Below are 18,916 nucleotides of genomic sequence, written 5' to 3'. Positions count from 1 at the left end.
AATCATACAAGTAACTTTCTTCTACTTTCTAGAAGGTTGCCAGTGTCCATATCAGGGATAAACTCTTAGCAATGCAACACACAGGACTGTCACCTAGTACTCAACACACAAAAGTTAATACCTGAATATTCTTCAAACAAATATTTGAAATCAAATCTAGATTTATTGCTATTTTTGTTAAAGTTTTCACACATTTAACAATTATTGTTGAAAAAGAGAAAAATTAATTGAAATAAAAATACAGATTACACTAAAACAACAGGAAAAAAGCCACCATAAAGGGAATTACAACTTGCTTCTTAAAATGAAAATTTTGTCAAATTTCCAAATCATAATACAAAATATCAAGACATGACTTTGCAATGAAAACTTATTTACAAACTCAACATATCCTATAATTTTAGCCAAAAACATGCCCAATTTTTTTTTTATGGTTTATATTCAAACAAGCTAAAAGATAATTGAGAAAATCTTTACTAAACAATTTTGCTAATTCTTCCATTAAATCATTCATTACACCACAATTATCTGTTCACAATCTCACATTTTAAAGTCTAACCTTCAAAAAACAAACAAAAAACACCAATATATATTACATACACATATATAGCTTGTTATGACTGTTAGAGTATATACTTATATTTTGGGAAAACTGAAAGCTTGTGACTGAAATGGCTTTTTAGTTAGGTTTTATATATATATTGTTTAAAGAACTATAACATATTAACACCTTTAAAAATCTACATTTATTATTTCTGTTTGTCAAAAAGAAGAAGCAGGTGTGGCAGTAATTGTTTATCATAGAATATTTGCCAAGTCAGCATTGTATGCAGACACTTACTTGGATGGGCAATAATTCTTTGTTTAAAAAGCCTCCACCCAAATTTTTCTTTAAATATCTTAATTTACACTAGTCTTAAATTTGTAGAATTATTTGCCTCATGATTTAATATATACTGCTAGTTTATATAATGCAGGATGTAGCAAGAAAACACTTATCCTCACTGAAATTTCAAAAAATAAAATCTATTTTAATAATTTATTAAAAAGTATATCAGAAAATGTTTAAATATAAACGATGAAATTAGATGTACATAAACTATAATCAGCAAGAGAATTGCATTGGAACTCCAAGGAAATGGCTTGCTCCACCTAGAATAAATTCTGCAGATGTCCATGAATACACATTTTCTACAGGTTAATATTCCAAAATAAAAGAATTGATGTACTTTGACTTCCTTTGCAGGCTTTTCTCCTACACACGTTCTCATATACTGGTTAGTGTAATCAAATAAGACAGCTGGAATCAAACTTCGTGTACTTACTTTGTACCATATTAAATTTTTTAAAACATGAATCAGACACATTTATGGCTAATTCACTTAAAATTATTTTATAAGCTGAAAAATAATAAAACTTAACTCATACAACAATATTTATGTATCAGTGCAAGTTATGGCATATGTCATGGTTTCTAATGATAGTTTGTTCATTATTTGGCATTTGTTACATTACATACAGTATACATAACACATCTGTCGATTAAGTATAGTTACTAGTATTAAGACTTGCAAATCATAAAACTAGATTACGCTAAGTATCATACGTTAAATTACGCAGTTAGTTATTCTCATTAATGCCAGTAGTAATGTCCAGTTAGACATATCACTCCTTTAGTTTTAACAGAGCAAGTTGTAACGTTTTGCTTTGAAAACTTTTAATGATAAATATAATTTACACAATATATTTTCCCTTGAAATAAGTTTCTGTATATTACAACCACTCCCAGTGGATTTGTCTAAATTTGTTTCAAATTTTCACGCTTTGATCAAGACTAACACACTTTTATGAACGGACCTTGCAGCCGACCATTTGCCGAATTCTAAATCATCTTCTGATTGGTCTAGAGGGCCATACATATTGTTACGACAACGATAACTGGTCCGGGTTTATTAGGCTTGTTCTTACCTCACATTTGGCTTCCTTTCTTTGCCTGCTTTATCTTTGGGGGAGCAATGGCAGATCCCCCATTTTATGAGTACGAGTTCACACACACTGTTTACTTAAAATAAAAACGACAAAACAACCATTTATATCAACGGATTACTTTATTACCATCATATGTTACTGCAACAGCTTCAAGAACATTATAATTATTTATTTTGTTAAGAAAATTATTGTTGAAGAAGAGAAACTCGAGGAATGGCGGGAAAGCATGGCAGCTTTGAACCAAAATGTTTTATAAATGACTTAAAACGTGATTACATTTTCAGAGAAAATATAATTATATTAAAAAACTACGTAAATTGTTTGCTTACGAAGCATTGCAATTTTTTTTTATATTTCACTTACCCATTGTCTTTATAAATAAGATAATTTGCAAAACAAATTATTGGTCTCCACAGTCATACAGACGCCGAACTTCATAAATCTATTGTGTAGGTTGCCTACGCAAGCGCTGTAACGTCACATAGACCCTTGTTGCGGTATTGCCACCTAGCGGTAATTAAGTAAGGTAGGTTTTAAATTCATTGTTATTTACAGACAATACCAAACCAAAGTTTTATGCGTTTTCTAACATCATGATTTCTACAAATGACGCAATGAGTAAATACTTAAGCATTTTTTTCTCTATTTTATAATCCGCCATACGTAAAACAATTATATGTCACAAAGTTATTACGAAAGTTGCTACAATTATCGTTAAAATCAGATACTGGTGTGCTTTTCTGTTTTAATTTACTCACTGGAAATGTTGTTAAAATGTCTACTTTGCTCTGATTATTCAACTACGACGAAGGAATGTAAGTTGCGACGGCGTTTGATCCTGCAGCTATTCCTCCAGTTGAAATATCCAAGGAATTAACCTCTGTGGGTCATCTGTCTAATATATATATATATATTTTTTAAAATTACGCCTCTTGTGTACTTATTCGTATTTTTGAAACTTCAGCTACAAGACAAAAGGCTTGACCGTTAATGTTACTTTAACAACAAATAATTCACTGAAGTTTTTTCTTTGTTTGATTTTTTTCACTGAATGCAGTAATGGTTATTTTTCCATTTCTGCAGGTTAATCTAATTGTAGCATATTAGAAATGTTTTAAGCTAGTATTCTGAAGAGTTACAATTACTATTTTAAATTTTATATCATTTTAACTTAAACACACTATTGTAGAGTATGTTCTTTTTACAAGACATTTGTACTGTTCGAAGTTTTAGAATTTCTGACTAAATGTAAAAAAAGAAAAAGTTAATTACACTGTATCTGCTATATCCGGTGTCGTCGATAAGGCCTTTCATCCAATATCCAGGATTACCATGCCGTTTGAGATGCTATAGACATAGTGGTTGAGACACTTTTTAAATCAAATTTTGCAACTTACGAACGAAAGAAAAAGTAATAAACGAGTTTAATTACCTGTAACAATGAATGGATTACTATACGTTCTTTATTTGATATATTACAGAATGACAACAAAGCAAAAACTATTACCTATTTCTGCACGGTGTTTTTAATTGGTTTCAACGTGTTTATACAATCGTTACCCATGGGTTTTTGTGCTTTAAAATGAAACTTAGTTGTTTTTTTTACATAAACTTACATTTTGTTTTCAAATGAAAACAAAAGACCTAAATATGTAACTGTTTCTTCCCAATAAAATATTTATAAAATTTTAATAAATGTAGTAATTATTTGTTTTGTGCTATTTTCAGTAATTTTATAACGTTCCCAGAACTAAGAGCCTTTCCTCATTAATAATCACAAACCACAATTTGTTTCGATGTTAAGACTCAGAGATAGATCCATAACTTTTTGTTTGGGGTAGGGTGTTTTTACTCCCATTACGATACGAGACCTGTTGAAGAAAAATTTTATATATATGATCTGTCTTTGTTTAGTTGTCCATCAAAAGTGGGTGCAAATGTTTTCTCCACCTGTACCTGAGGTTAGAGGGGAGAACGTTCTCGATAAATAAACGTAAATAGATAAATTCTATCCACTATCAAAGGCTAGGATATCGTTTACTTCCTTATTGGATAGATTATCTATGATTAAGGCTTCTATGCAACAAGTTCAACAATGAGTGAGTAATTAGAATCTTTGCGACATCTTCCCTTTCAACAATTACTCTGAGCCTAATTTCATTGTAACACGGTCTTTACTGTCCAACGAAGAGCATAAACTAGAAAAAAGGTTTACTTTATGCGTGTCAATATATTCTTTATTACAATTTATTCAAATTATTTGCCGAGTAAACTTTATTGTACTTGTACTCTATAATAGAAAAGAATAAGACTGATATGAGAAGCTAATATTTTCCTACATTGAGAACATATTTACGATATATTCTTATCACTTCTTTCACATAGAAAGCATTCCTTGATTTGTACTGCTCTCTATACCGCGCGATTTTCGTTCGCTTGCCCTGGTATTTCCACCTTCCTTCAAGTGTTTACCACATGGTTCATTTGCCCAGTATAGCTTGCAAAATCCCTACAACAATAGAAGCGCCACGCACCTTTCAAGCAAAGCTGACTCTCTGTGTAATAAAACCCAACTTCCACTTCGAGATTAGGTATGAAAAGTACACAGGAAGTGGGGGGGGGGGAAGCAGTAAGTTTGAGGAGGTAAGCATCTACAGGAAATATATTTTTAATATAGGAAAATATTACCTTTCGAAACGATATCTTACATTTTCTCAGACACAGCTAGAATCCCGCACAGGTCAAGTAGAAGGCGTGGTGTACAATTAACTTAATAAGCTCTCTTCAGAAAGAGCACCCACAGAGTGTGAAAGTTCTTGCTAAAGCTAATACAATCGTGTGAGGCCACACACCTGAACAAGCTCAGTCTATACTCGTGAAAAGAAGGCACATTCAAGAAAACGAGCTTCCCCTGGTGTGGATTGAGTAGACCATATTGGAACATAAGTGGGAGGTCAACGTCAATCCAAAACTAGCGAGTCAGATTATATCGACCAGCCAAAAGTAAAAAGAGGGTTCTTCTACCATTCTCCTTGGACCCAAGAACCAGAAGAGAATATGAACTTTTGTTCCGTGAACCCAAGCCATCATGTATGCATATCCAACAAAACCAACACCCATATCCTCTGGGAACTGATGTATTGATGATGGCTGGAAAGTAAAAATGCAATGTGCAGGGTCAACTTCAGTCCAGAACCATGTGACATTGGAAATGTTGGTTGGTTGGTTTGGTGTTTTTTGGCGCAAAACAACTAGGCTATCTGCACCAAACATCTAGTAAAAAGTTAAAATTAAAGTAAAATTATTAAAAAGTAATCAAGGTTAAACAAAACAATTTAATTTTTGAATTAAAAACTAAAAACATTTGTAAAATGGATAGTTACCATCGCCAATGACACTGTCCAATGTTATAAACCTTGGGACAAAACATGTCTAAAATGGTGCCATCGTTGAGAGTCATAATGACGACAAGACAGTAAAATGTGGCTAATTGTGACCTGAGTGTCACACAGACAACACACATTGGTGCATTAATCACATAAACGAAAACTATGAGTTAAAAAACTTACCAATGTGTAGTCGAGTTAGAACAACCTCTTTTTTTCCCGATTCTTACGGAAGCAAGATGATCAAAATCCAATATAGGGTTTTATTTGGAAAAGCATGTTTTCACGTTGCTCACTCTGAGTCGACTGCCAACTGGCATGGAGCCGAGCCTTGAACACAGGACCATTGTTCATGTATGGAACAGGCACAACAGTGATAGCAACACAGCAGACAGACTTAGCTGGGGTGTTGGTGAGCTCACTCCCGCAAATACCAACGTGGCCTTGTATCCAGAAATACTAGATGTTAAAGAGAAAAGGGCCAGTCGGTTTTGAATATTGGCGAGAACAGGATAAGAACTAACGTGAAGCTATTTCAGGGCCAGTAGAGAACTAAGCGAGTCAGTATAAATAGTGCAATTCAAGCACTACTTAACTTTAATGTGATCCAGGGCAAGAGAAATGGCATAGTTCAGCAGTGAACACAGAAATTGTAGAGGGGATTCTGTGCACAACCACAAAACCATGGCAAAACTCATAGTTACCTGATTTTTAACCATCCACATAAATAGGAATGGAAGGATGGATCAAAAGATGTTTAACAAATAAAAGACGATACTTCTAATCGGGAGTATCTTCTTTTCTCAGATGACTTAAATATCACATTTGGGAATAAGTCATGGTGGGATGGGCTGCCCACTGAATACAACAATGTTATCCAAGGACAGACCCAATTCATCCAACTGCACTTGGAGACGAAGGCCAAAAGGAACAATGGCAGATCATCTGCTTTGAAAAAAGCATGACCCACTGAGGAAGGAAAACTCAACCCAGATGAGATGCTGTGGTAAAGACTGGTTGGTTGGTTGATTTAGTGTTTTATGGCACAAAGCAGCTAGGCTATCTGTGTCAAACATCTGGTAAAAAGCTAAAAGTTAGTAAAGTTAATAAAAGGAAATAAAGGTAAAACAAAACAATGTTTAAAAAAAACACAAAAAAAATAAAACCAATGTTTACATCTAGACTACAACGTTAAGAGAAAAACAACAGTAATTAAAGTTGTAAAGGACTTTCTGTAGCATAACTGTAATCATCATAACTCTCCAGGAAAACTAACAGGAAAGTTCAAAACCACTGTCAGTCACGTGAAGTTGGCTTTTCTAGTTCTGATTCCAAGTTATTTGACATTATAGCCATTTTCAAAAAGGAAAGTAATAAAAAGTTTTAAAGACATGTAGCAAAATTATAATAATAACTAGCCAGGATGACAACCTGGTAGGTTCAAACAGCAGCGTTAGTCGCCTGAAGTTGGCCTTTCCAGTCCTGGTTGAGTTATTTAATGTTACAGCCAGTTTCTAATTACAAATCGAACTAGATGAACTGATTTTTAAAAGGGAGCCACATTAAAAAGGTGTGATGTATAAATTAAAAATTTAAATGGCATTAAAAAGATTAACGGTATTTAAAAAACTAAAAACATAACCAAGGTGGACAGTGCCACCATCACCAATAACACTGTTTAAGATTGTGCCATTGTTGAGAGTCGTAATGACAAGAAAGTAAAATGTGGCTTATAGTGATTGGAGTGTTACACAAACTACACACTGGTGCAACACTTCCAGATAAAAGAAAACGATGAGTTAAAAACTTTGACCAATGCATAGTCTAATTAGAACAACCTCCTCTTTCCGATCCTTACAGAAGCAAAACGGCCAAAGGCCAATATAGGATTCTATTTGGAAAAGCTTGTTTGTGCATTGCTCACTCCAAGTCGAGTGACAGTTGGCATGGAGCCGAGCCTTGAATACAGGACCACAGTCCATGTATGGGACAGGCATAGCAGTAATAGTGCCAGAGCAGATAGACTTAGTTGCGGTGTCGGCAAGCTCGTTCCCGTGAATACCAACATTGCCTGGTATCCAGAAAAACTGAATAGACGTAGATGTTAGAGAAATGGGCCAGTCGGTTTTGAATATCGGCGAGAAAAGGGTGTGAACCAACGTGAAGCGATTCTAGGGCCAGTAGAAAACAAAGCAAGTCAGTATAAATAGTGCAGTTTGAGTACTGCGTAGCTTCTATGTGATCCAGAGCAAAAGAAATAACGTACAGTTCAGCAGTGAACACAGAAGGTGTAGAGGGGATTCTGTGCACAACCACCAAACCACAACAAGACATGGCATAGCCCACACAGTCACCTGCTTTCAAACCATCTGTATAAATAGGAATGGAAGGATAATTCGAAAGATGTTCAGCAAATAACTGTTTCCAATCGGGAGTGTCTGCTTTTCTCAGATGACTTAAAGATAGGTCACATCTGGAGACTGTAAGAAGCCATGGTGGGATGAGTTGACCAGTAGATACAGCAATGTTATCCAAGGAAAGACCCAATTCATCCAACTGTGCCTGGATACAAAATCCAAAAGGAGCAATTTTTGAGAACAATGTTCTGTTCTCAAAAAGTACGGCTCACCAAGGAAGGAAAACACAACACCAGGTGAAATGCTTTGGTAAGGAACAAAGTTTCAAAGCATATAGTAAAGGCAGTTGCAAATTGAGGAGGTGCAACATAGTTCATGAGACTATGTATAAGCTCTGAACTGGGGAAGTGCAGAAAGCCATAGTGCAGAGCTGAAGTCCTTGATGATGAATGGAGTCCAGCATCTTTAAGGCCGAAGTTCTGGCAGAGCCATAAACCAGTGATCCATAGTCGAGTTTAGATCAAATAAGAGCATGATATATCTTTAGCAGAGAACACTGATCTGCTCCAAAAGTGGTGGAAGAGAGGACGTGGAGGATGTTCAGTGCTCTTGTACATTTGACCCCTAGCTGCTTGATGTGTGATATAAAGGTCAGCTTATAGTCAAAAATAAGCCCCAAGAACTTTTGTCTCACAAGGCAGCACAACTTCACCAATACAGAGAAAGTTAAAGTCATTTGCTGTGGTCCACTTCTGTAAACGATTAAGGGCAGTCTGTATCTGCTACTCAATATATCTCATGTTTGACGACTGATGTGAGATGTGAAAGTCGTTGACATAAAGCCCATTTGCAACAATGAGAGGGAGTTGTTTAGTGATGGCATTCATTTTTATATTGAAAAGTGTGACACTCAGAACAGTCCCTAGGGCTCCAAAATCTTGTAGAAAAGAACGGGAAAATGTTGAACCCACACAAACTTGGAAACTCCTGTCTGCTAAAAAATTTAATAAAAATGGTCACATAACCCATATATATGAAGGTCTTGCAAAATGCCATACCTCCATGTTGTATCACAAGCTTTCTCAATGTCAAAGAATATTGATACAAGATGTTATTTGAGAAAGACTTCTCTGATTGACGTTTCAAGTCGAATCAGGTGGTCCAAGGTGAAGTGCTGTCATCGAAACCCACACTGGGTGGGCAAGAAGAGGTTGTTTGATTCGAGAAACCAAACAAGACGAGCATTAACCATCCTCTCTGAGGTTTTACAGAGACAGCTCGTCAAAGCAACTAAACAGTAGTTTGAAAGAATCTTGGGATCTTTCCCAGGTTTAGAGAAAGATAGGACAACAGCCTGACGCCAGGCATCAGGAAAACTTTCTCCTACCAGATCCAGTTAAAAACAATCAAAAGAATAGCAAGAGAAGCAGGAGATAGATGGCGCAGCATGTCAGTGTATATCATCAGGTCCAACCAATTTACTGCCGGACTGATGAAGGGCCAGTTTGAGTTCCACCAGCATAAAGGGACTATTACAGTCATAGAGACAATCAGCTCAAAAGGAAAGAGGTGAATGCTCTGCCCAAATCTTGATGGCTGAGAAGGTGGAAGAAAAAGAAGCAGAAGTGCTAGATACCCATCAAAATCTTTCACTTAGAATATCGGCAATGCTCCGGGTATCAGTTACTTCCTGGCTATCAGAGAACAAGATAGAGAGGGGGACAGAATTATATTACCTACTGACTTTTCGAATCTTGTCCCATATGATTTTGGAACTGGTGGTAGAAGATATGCCAATTGTGAACTTAATCCAAGATTCCTTCTAGCTTTGACATCTTACTCACCGAGCATGTGCACATGCCCGCTGGAAAGTAATGCGGTTAGAGAGTGTGGGAAACCTATGGAAAGTATCTCAGGCTCATTTTTGAGCCTTCTGTGCCATGTAGCAGGCAGGCAATATTCCACCACGGACAAGGATATAGTGAAATATGTGTCGAAGTTATAGGAATACACTGAGCAGCTGCTTGTATAATACACTCAGTTACTGCTGCCACACAGTCATCTACTGATGGCTTAAAGATGATGGCAGGATCAAATTCTGCAAGAGCAGTGAAAGAGTGTCAGTTTGCCTGATTCAGCTTCTACAGAGGTATGCGAGTCAGATGGCATTGACCACGGCCAGTCTCTTAAAATTATAGGTAAATGATCACTGCCTCGTGGATTATTGTCAACTTTCCATGAAAAATGGGAAAATAATGAAGGGGAGCAAATTAAGAGATCAGTAGCAGTAAAGGACTGACTAGGTGCATGAAAATAAGTAAAAGAATCAATATTGAAAAGAGAAAGGTTGTGATCAGTGAGCATACACTCTACAGAGCAACCCCTCCCTATCAATATCAGCACTTCCCCAGAGGGAATGATGACCATTATAGTCCTCCAGGACTCAACTGTTCATTAAGAATATCAAGATCTGATTGATCATATGTCACTAGGTGACAGGTAGAGAACAAACAGTGATGGTATGACCGAAGGAAACAGGGATGGCTACGGCCTCCAAGGGTGGGCACATGTTGATCAACCAACAGTGCCATCTCTCCATGCACTCATCCATCACACAGCCTGTCATTTTTGAACAAAGAAAACCACTGAAAGGTGACTGTATCGGCCGGTTTAAGATATGTTTCTTGTAAGGAAAGACATACAGGATGATAGGAAGCAATCAGCGTTCTGACGTCATCCAGGTTAGAACGTAAACCTCGACAGTTCCATTGCATCAGGGTGGCCATTTTTATTTATGTGTAGGCAAACTGAGTGGAGAACCCTATTGTTTCCGACCACATCTTTTTTCCTTACTATCCTTATTTAAAGGGGGTCTATTTACCTCCATAGATTCTGTCATGGGTCAACTGGACTGAGGATGTAAAACAAATGATCATTTTGCATCTTGGGGTGGGAGAAGAAGATAACCTGAAGAAATGCCCAAACCTAGAACCAAAGGAAGTGGATCTTGTGGTTTGCTGGAATTAATGTTAGGGACAGAGATGGGTGTTGATGTTGATTCATCAACTTTCTTAACCATGAAGGTCAAAAGACTTTTCATGTGGTTTGAGAATGATCCTATCAGAGGCACGGAGAGATCTGTCTGCACTCCCACTGTAGTTGTGGAACAAAGTGCAGCAACATAAGTCTGAGGTACAGTGGTGGACAGCACTTTCAAGCCTCAGGGTAAGTACTGTTTTGAATTATTTTGAAACACAACCTTTTTTCCTTTCAACCATTTTGGGCAAAAAAGAAAGAAGGATGGATAAGAGCCATTACAATTAATGCAATGAGGGTATGTTTCATGCTCATACACATTGTGGTCCTTGTAAGTGCAAGGAGCACACTTCAAGGAACCATGATATGATCTCTGAGTGACCAAATTGCTGACTTTGGAAACATCTGAGAGGGTTAGGAATATATGGCTGTATCTTGGAATTGAAATGCCCTGTTTTGATGGTGGCAGGTGGACGTGGGGATGCAAATGTTAAAATGAGGACATTGGTTGGCATCATAATTCCATCTGGAGATACACCTCACTGCAGAAACTCCTTGAGTAAAGAAACCAGGGAGAATATCTGATTTGGGAATCCACTTAAATCTCTCAATAATACCTCCTTGTGACAAATTCAAAGTAGCATGTGGAATAACCTCAATAGGTATATCCCCAATTGCCTTTGAATGTAAGAGGAATTCACTGTGTTTAGGAATGCATGTTACCACCAGTATGTCAACAGAATGAAGCTTTTTTGCCTAACTCTGGAGATCCAGCAAGTCCCTGTAATCCCTCGTAAATAAAAAAGGGAGACATTTGCTCTAAGGATTTGTGTGAAAGAGAATGTAATATAAGAAAAAGAGGTACAGGTGTTACAGATATTCAAAATTGTTGCTCAGAATTTTTAAGATGTGGTCGTTTACCTATGAACTGTTTTTCAGTATTTTATATTTAGGGGATTCATAATAAAGAAAGAATGTTTCAGTGCCCACTCAACCCAACCATCATGGAACGTTACGAGGGAATGCACTACATTGCTAAACAAGGACACTGTAGCAATGACAGGGTTTCGTGAGCACTATACCCAAACACTAGCATCAGATACAATGTCCACAACACCTGTTGAAAACATTCAACACTGGTACTTGGTTGACCCTAGCCCAAGTGGACCAGCTGATTGACTCTGGGGGGGCCACCCCAAGGCTCCATACAGGAATTCAAGACAAAAGTGGTGTGTTAGGGTTGGACTCCTCAACCACCAGGATCCTCTCCTACCCTTTACAGGTCGCCATGCATGGTAAACACGCGAGTGGATGTTTAGATCTGAGAGTAGGTAAACTGAAAGAACAGAACCTTTATTGGGAGGTCCCTTCACCAAGTACAGGAATCCACACTGACAGACATTGGAAATATATCACCCAGTTCATTGTGGGAGAAGGGTTACAGCCTATTTGCATGCAAATACTTATTTTGGCCAGTGAATATCCAATGAACACCATTCATATGGGAACCAACATGTGGGTGGCAATAAGCAGGATTCCCAGCCAAAGAGATAAACTGGTCTACATTGGAAAATTCCAATCCAAACTGAATAGAACCCAAAAATGAACATCAGATCATGTGGGAAGATCGCCACATCATTTACGCTGGTAGAACACCAATACCTTTCTCTCAACTGGTGTTATCTCTGTCCAGCCACCAGTCAAATTGTCTTGAAGTGAAGGAGGAAGCAATATCACATAATCCAGAGAATTCTTGGTGAGGTTCCACCGATCATGGAGAACCCTCTAACAAGATTGCATGTTGGTGTGGCCAAGGGGAATAAGGATCTCTAAAGAAGCCCAAGTCCTCAAGAAAGAGAGAACCTTTCAAGCAGGGAGAAAGTGAGAATTGTGCCTTATAAATCAAAAGCTCCATCTAATGCAGTTAAAGGAGATAAGGCTCGGCTGAGATGGGAATTGACTAACACCCCAAGATGAACAAGATATTATGTTACAATGAAAATTGATTTTTTTCACCTTGACTGGCCTCCCATTTGAGCAGAGTCACTGAGAAGAAACTGTGTGTGGGTGGAAGAAGCTGAAAAAAAAGAGATGGAACTAGGAGTGATGGAAATGAACCTTATATGAATTGAGAAAACGAGCAGAGTCCTTGAACATCCATCAAAAATATGAACAAGGCTTAGGCAAGCTTGAATGTTAGAACTAAAAACTGACAGACATTTTTAGTGAACAGTGTAAACATATAGATGGAATGCTGGGACAGTGGGAATGTGAAAAACTGTACTAATCTTTGTCATCCAAAGACCAGGAGTAAATGTTCATTGAAAAAGTAAGACTTCATGATGAGTTAAGGAACTTCTATACAATGGTTCTGACTAGAGAAGCCAGTAAGAGAACACCAATTCCCAGTCTTTTTTGGGAGACACACAAAAGAAAAAGGTGAATCAGAACTTGGTAGAGCAAGAAGTACTAGTTCTATAGTGCACTTCAGGAAAAGTTCCTGAACTGCCACAGAAAGATGCTACTTGCAGACTGGATCCTGGGGAAGAAATGGAAAGTACATGTGATAAGACTGAAGAACCTGAGGGTCTGTGTTAAATATTTCTTGGATACTCAAAATCAAAGTAGTCCAGATCCAATGGGACCCAAACCCATGAGACAGTCAATGTTACTGTTGGCAGACTGCAGTTCATCAGCAACCATCAGTATGCTGTGATGAAGTGACCTGTGAGGAAAGAATGAATAGGGAAGAGAAAGGAAGGATGGGATACAGGGACAGTATCTGGGACGGTTGAAGCAAACATGTAACTATAGGGATGTATACAAATGTGTGGAAATACACTCTAGACTCCAATGAATTGAGGAAAACCAGCTAAATCTGTTTATTGCAGAAGTGGGGTCATACAAAGAAGTAGGCGAGATAAACAAGTTAAGAGAGTTCCTATCCAAGAGGCCTCAACAACAAAGAAACCATGTGTGGAAAAATGGGCAGAGGGAGGATAGGTGTGACAATGTGCATTTGCCAACAATCTTTCAGAAGAATGATAAAAGCCTCAGACAAAAAATGAATGAAAGATAGGTAATGTATGAAAGTTCTCAGGGTTAGTCAAATGAAGAAGTTTGCCTGAGAAAAGTGTACAGAAATATAAAATGGCTAATTCCCATAGTGGGAAAAGCAAATTTAACTCTTGACTATCCAGAAAGAAAATCATGGAATGATGGTATGCTGAAGATGTACTTTTATTCTGTATGGCAAACATGGCATACTAGTCCCCAAACATAATTGATTGGAAAATGCTCAGAGTGGACCCCAATGTTGCAAAAAGGAGAATAAGGACAAAACATTCGGCATAAGGTATTTCCACTAAAAGGAAAAAAGATGGGTCATAAAGCACGGGAGACAAGAACAAAATAGAACAATCACGTGAGACCAAATCCAGAGAGAGAGAAGGCAGCCAAGGTACATTTATGATTTGAAAACAGTGTTGCACTGCAAAGAAGGGGAGGGAGGCTGTTCATATCCTTGTTATCCTGTTCCAACTCTTCTCAAAAGAGGAGAATCAGTTGATGTTAAGGAAACCTCCTGGCTTGCATGAAGGAAGCTGTCCCTTAGCAAACTAGGGCTTAAACTTCCTTGATTATAACATTGAGCCTGAAGTCACTGTAATAGGTTGGTTACCAGAAATAGTAATAGTCATGATATGAGATTGGGAATTCATACAAATGCATACTACATAAGGAAATGAAATATGTGAATCTGTTATGAAACCAGATGAAACAATAAATAAAAATTTCTCTAAGTTGAAATGGATATTAAAGTTACAATGACACTTGTAATTAACCACAAAGCAAACCAAATAAACCTTTTCTGTGCTAAATCAAGAAGTAAAAATTGGGTTCTACTACATAGAGAGTCAGCTACATTAGGGCATGCATGCTGCACTCCTATTGGTGGTGTTGTTATATGCTTATTTGCATGCTACTGCACAACTGAACCACATGGAGGTAGGTGGAAGTGTCAAGACTAGTGACAAATGAAAATTACATAATATAAGGAAAAGTACAAATTAAGGAAAGCTGTTTTGTGAGCATAGGTAAGATATATTGTATCAGAAATAAAAGATTATACTTTATTAGAGTATGAGCTGCCTAAGTCACTATGTTCCAATGTTTCTATTACAATATTTAAATTTAAGACATGAATGTTCAGTTTTATGGTGGGTACTGATCATTAATCTAAAGCAGTTTGTCTCATTCGTAAAGTAAAAACAGCAGTTCTGCCCTGAAATATATTTCTACCAATAAAAATGTATTGTCTTAATGTTCGCATTAATATTTCTGTTTCAGCACAAACTATTTTGGTTCACTAACTTCCCACATTTAATTACATAAAGTTATAATAATTTTTAAGACAGTAATGTACTTTAATTATGTTAAACATATTTCATTGTAAGACTTTACCAAATTTATACAAAAGGCTTACTTAACAAAAGGATAATACAATTCTCTCTCTATATTGAAAACAGGTTATCTGATTTAAATATTTTCTTTACTTGTCATACAATTAATATAAAAATGCTGTTCACTTTAGAATTTTCAGGTTATGTATTGAGGGAAAGAGGTTTCTGGTTTTTGTTATGTGTTTAGCTCAAAGATAAATGTTTATTTTGAAGAAGAATATTACTTTCTTAGGACTTCAGCCCTCATAATCTATAATTGCTACAGCAAGAGTTCCAGAATACTAATATGAATTGATATTTGCAGACTGATGCCTTGGACCAGGATGTCAAGAAATTTGGCAAACAGCTCATGTAAACTAAACTAAGACTTAGTTGGCAGCATTACCCTACTATTGTACAATATTTCATCTTAAATATTTCAGTCTGTTTTTTGTTTAAAAATCAGACCATAGGGGTTTTTAAGCAGCAAAATTGGTGTAAAGAATCAACCAAACAGAATTTTTGCCAATCGATGGAGAAAATTCTGTTTGGGTAATAAGCTTAGTAGATGATAAAATATGTTTGTATGTGAATGAAAAAAACTAATGGCTAAGAAAAATCATGTTTGCAGTAATGTCTGTTAAATCTGCGATCTTTTCAAACTAAAAGTCAAGGGAAGTAAAAAATACAGAAAGAGAAATTAGTTTTTGAAAATTAATTTACTCAAATATATCTAAAAAAAAAAGGAGTAGCTTTACATTTTAAGCTTCGAGTTAACATTAAAAATGCATGAATGATGACAGCGGACTTCAAGTATAAAAGAAAGTTTAATATTTGTTTGTTTCAAATATAATATGTTTCATGCATTTACATTATGGAAAGAATAATGTAGTAGTAAAAAATGATGTTAGAAACAGAATCTAAATTGACCAATCAAAGTATCTATCAAGTAACTCTACAAAAATAAACAAAAAACAACTTGATACAACTTTTCTGTACATAAATTTAACTAAATGGTCTTTCAAACCATCTCCTTTAATTAATCAAGTAAAGCACAAATGAAGAATTAATTATACTGAATAACCAAATCTCTTGTAGTTCCTATCCAGGTTTCTACAGCTTGTCATGATAATCCCCTGTACTAATTCCAAATTTACTTGCAGAAACTTTAGTCTTATTTTTCCAATAACCTAATCTCTTGGACATAAAAAAAACTTAAAGATTTTAAAAGGAAATATTATGAATTTGTTAAAACTCACAATGGATGCCTTTTACTTCTAGATGCTGAGGAAGTATCTGAAATTTAAGATTTCTATTATAGTTCTGATTTTCATAAAGGCTTACAGAAATGTTCAGTGTACTATAATTCTATGTGTGTTGTTTATAAGGATTTGGGAATTGTTCATGGGTACCTTTTGAAAATGCACTGAATTTAAATGATACATAAATCAATACTGATTAAAAATGTTTAATTCAAAAGAATTTTTAAAGACAGAAAATGTTGTTCAGAGCTTTTTGTAAAATCCTGAACATAAATTGGTTGTAAGTGTCCATGAATGACAAGCTTATCCAAGGAAAAAGGTAAAATCATTGACAATGGTTTGAAATCACTTGTTTAGCATTTATTTGTGACTGAAACTAAATAAAGTGATTCTGTTATATGTATTGCTATAATTGATTGTGTCAGTTCACTACCAATCTCTCTCTAAAAAAGAAATTTTATTGACTTTTGAAACACTTATTTAGCATTTATTTGTGACTGAAATTGAATAAAGTGAATCTGTCATTAAAAGTTATTGGTTTCAAAAGTCAAAAGAATAAAATTTGTTTTTTAGAGAGAGATTGGTAGTTCACTGGCACAATCAATTATATCAATACATATAATTGGTTAACTGAAATGATAATTAAGTTGACTGTCAAAAATAATCAACTAATTGAAATTAGTCTCTTATTATTCCAATCATTCAAGTAATCAAAATATGGCTATTATGATTTCTAATTATTTTTCCTTAAAGTTTGTTCAGCTAAACTGATCAATATCATAACACAAAAATAATCAATTAATAAAAATTAGTTTCTCTATTTCAACCATCCAGTATCTAATCTAAGTAATCAAAATATTGCCATAATGATTTTTCATTATTTTAAATTAATTCAAGGTTGTTCATCTTAGTCGATCAGTGTTATGATTCACAAGAATAAACTAATTAAAATTAGTTTTTGATTTTTATATATATATATATATATATATATATATATATATCAATTCAACCTTATTCAGCCATTTGCTGGTATGGACTGGTGATTGGGTCTTCTTACAATTCAAGAAGTTAGGATTCAATTTTCATTGCTATTATTCATTTACACGGGTATTATATTTATTTTTGGGTTATGGCAAACCACTAAGACTATATCATTGTCTACCACAACCAATTGATAGTTAAGGATGAAAAATTAAGCAGAAGAAATTAGCCTTATCTAAACAAGTTATTTATGGGATTTTCAAAGAAATAAACCAGAATGATAAACTTGGTTATGAATCCAATCCACATAACTATCTTATCATGAAACAACCATTCCAGCAAAGTTTTGTGAATTACTTTTCCCTCCCAGATACTCTTTTTCCAAATACTTGTTTAATGTTTGATAATATGGTGTACATAGGTTACTAGGTTACAGAATGTATTCTAAATCTTTATAAATTTTGCATATAAAAATAAAATAGTCTGAAATTGTGAAGATTGTTTTGCTCTATCAAATGATAAAAGTATAGTAACTGCTAAAACTAGGCAGGTGTTAGGTTTTTTTTGAAAAAAATGACTGAATCAAAATTAGAAATCTTGGTTTTTGGCTATTCACAAAGAAGATAAAAAGCAGCATATACAATGGAAATAGAGACTAAGTCAGGTTGCTTTTCATACCAAGCTTCTGATTACCTGCTTCTGTATTAATTGTTTTTTACTCCTTCACTTAATGTATAATATAGGGTTTGGCTCCCTAAAAACACCAACTGCATAATGCACAATGCACTGAGTATCCCATATTTACAGTTATGTAATGTTCATCTGGTAATTCCTGTTTCACACTGTATTTAAGCTATTTAAATACACCAGGTTTCTGTAAGAAACTAACTTCATGGGGTAATAACATTTACACTACAATTATGATTTTGTTTTAAAAACTATACATAGAATAATAATAAAATAGTTAGGCAAAGATAATGAAGACTTTGCTATATCAAATTATAATAAAATTACAGTTTCTACTAAAACTAGGAAAGCACTAGGTCTGCTGAAGAAAGATGAAGACGAACAAAAATAACAAATCATGGTTTTTGGATATTTACTGGTTTTTATTTTTGAGATGCTCTGAATACCTGTAAAGCTGTATATATGCCAGAGAGAAAGTGACTATGCTGTGTACATCTTCATATTTAGGTTTGATGACCTAAAGAGAAGAAAATCCACATTACTTTTGCATTGCTTTAATACAAGCATCTATGTTATCCCTTCACAGAAAATATTAGAACACTCTGATAGAAATGTGCATCATACATTGCAAAGGTTCCAGTTCACAGTATTTCACTCATCTCACACTGGAGACTAGCCAAGCTTAAAGACCTATTTATGTACCCTACTTGAAGTTTATAATATTCAGTATAATCAACTTTTTTCATTCTTGCTAACCAAAAAAATTATGTTAATTAGTT

General features: G+C 35.3%; 1 protein-coding gene across 3 annotated transcripts in view; it reads right to left on the bottom strand.

Annotated features, from left to right (window-relative positions):
- The window catches only part of LOC143240273 (uncharacterized), a 69,384-nt gene that overhangs the window by 30,366 nt on the left and 20,102 nt on the right, over window positions 1-18,916 (bottom strand). Inside the window, exon 1 of one of the 3 annotated variants that reach the window (XM_076482452.1) lies at window positions 2,353-2,484. The exons of 1 other annotated variant lie outside the window; for it this stretch is intronic. In XM_076482452.1, the coding sequence (XP_076338567.1) occupies window positions 2,353-2,356 (4 nt within the window). In that variant the 5' untranslated portion in view covers window positions 2,357-2,484. Of the gene's footprint in view, window positions 1-1,968; window positions 2,222-2,352; window positions 2,485-18,916 lie in introns of those variants that run through there. One more of the 3 variants, XM_076482454.1, reaches the window with a different exon arrangement.

This window comes from Tachypleus tridentatus, chromosome 13, assembly GCF_004210375.1.
Source record: "Tachypleus tridentatus isolate NWPU-2018 chromosome 13, ASM421037v1, whole genome shotgun sequence".
NCBI classification, from domain to species: domain Eukaryota; kingdom Metazoa; phylum Arthropoda; class Merostomata; order Xiphosura; family Limulidae; genus Tachypleus; species Tachypleus tridentatus.
Note: the sequence above shows the minus strand (reverse complement) of the source record. Positions and strands in the feature narration are given on the sequence as shown.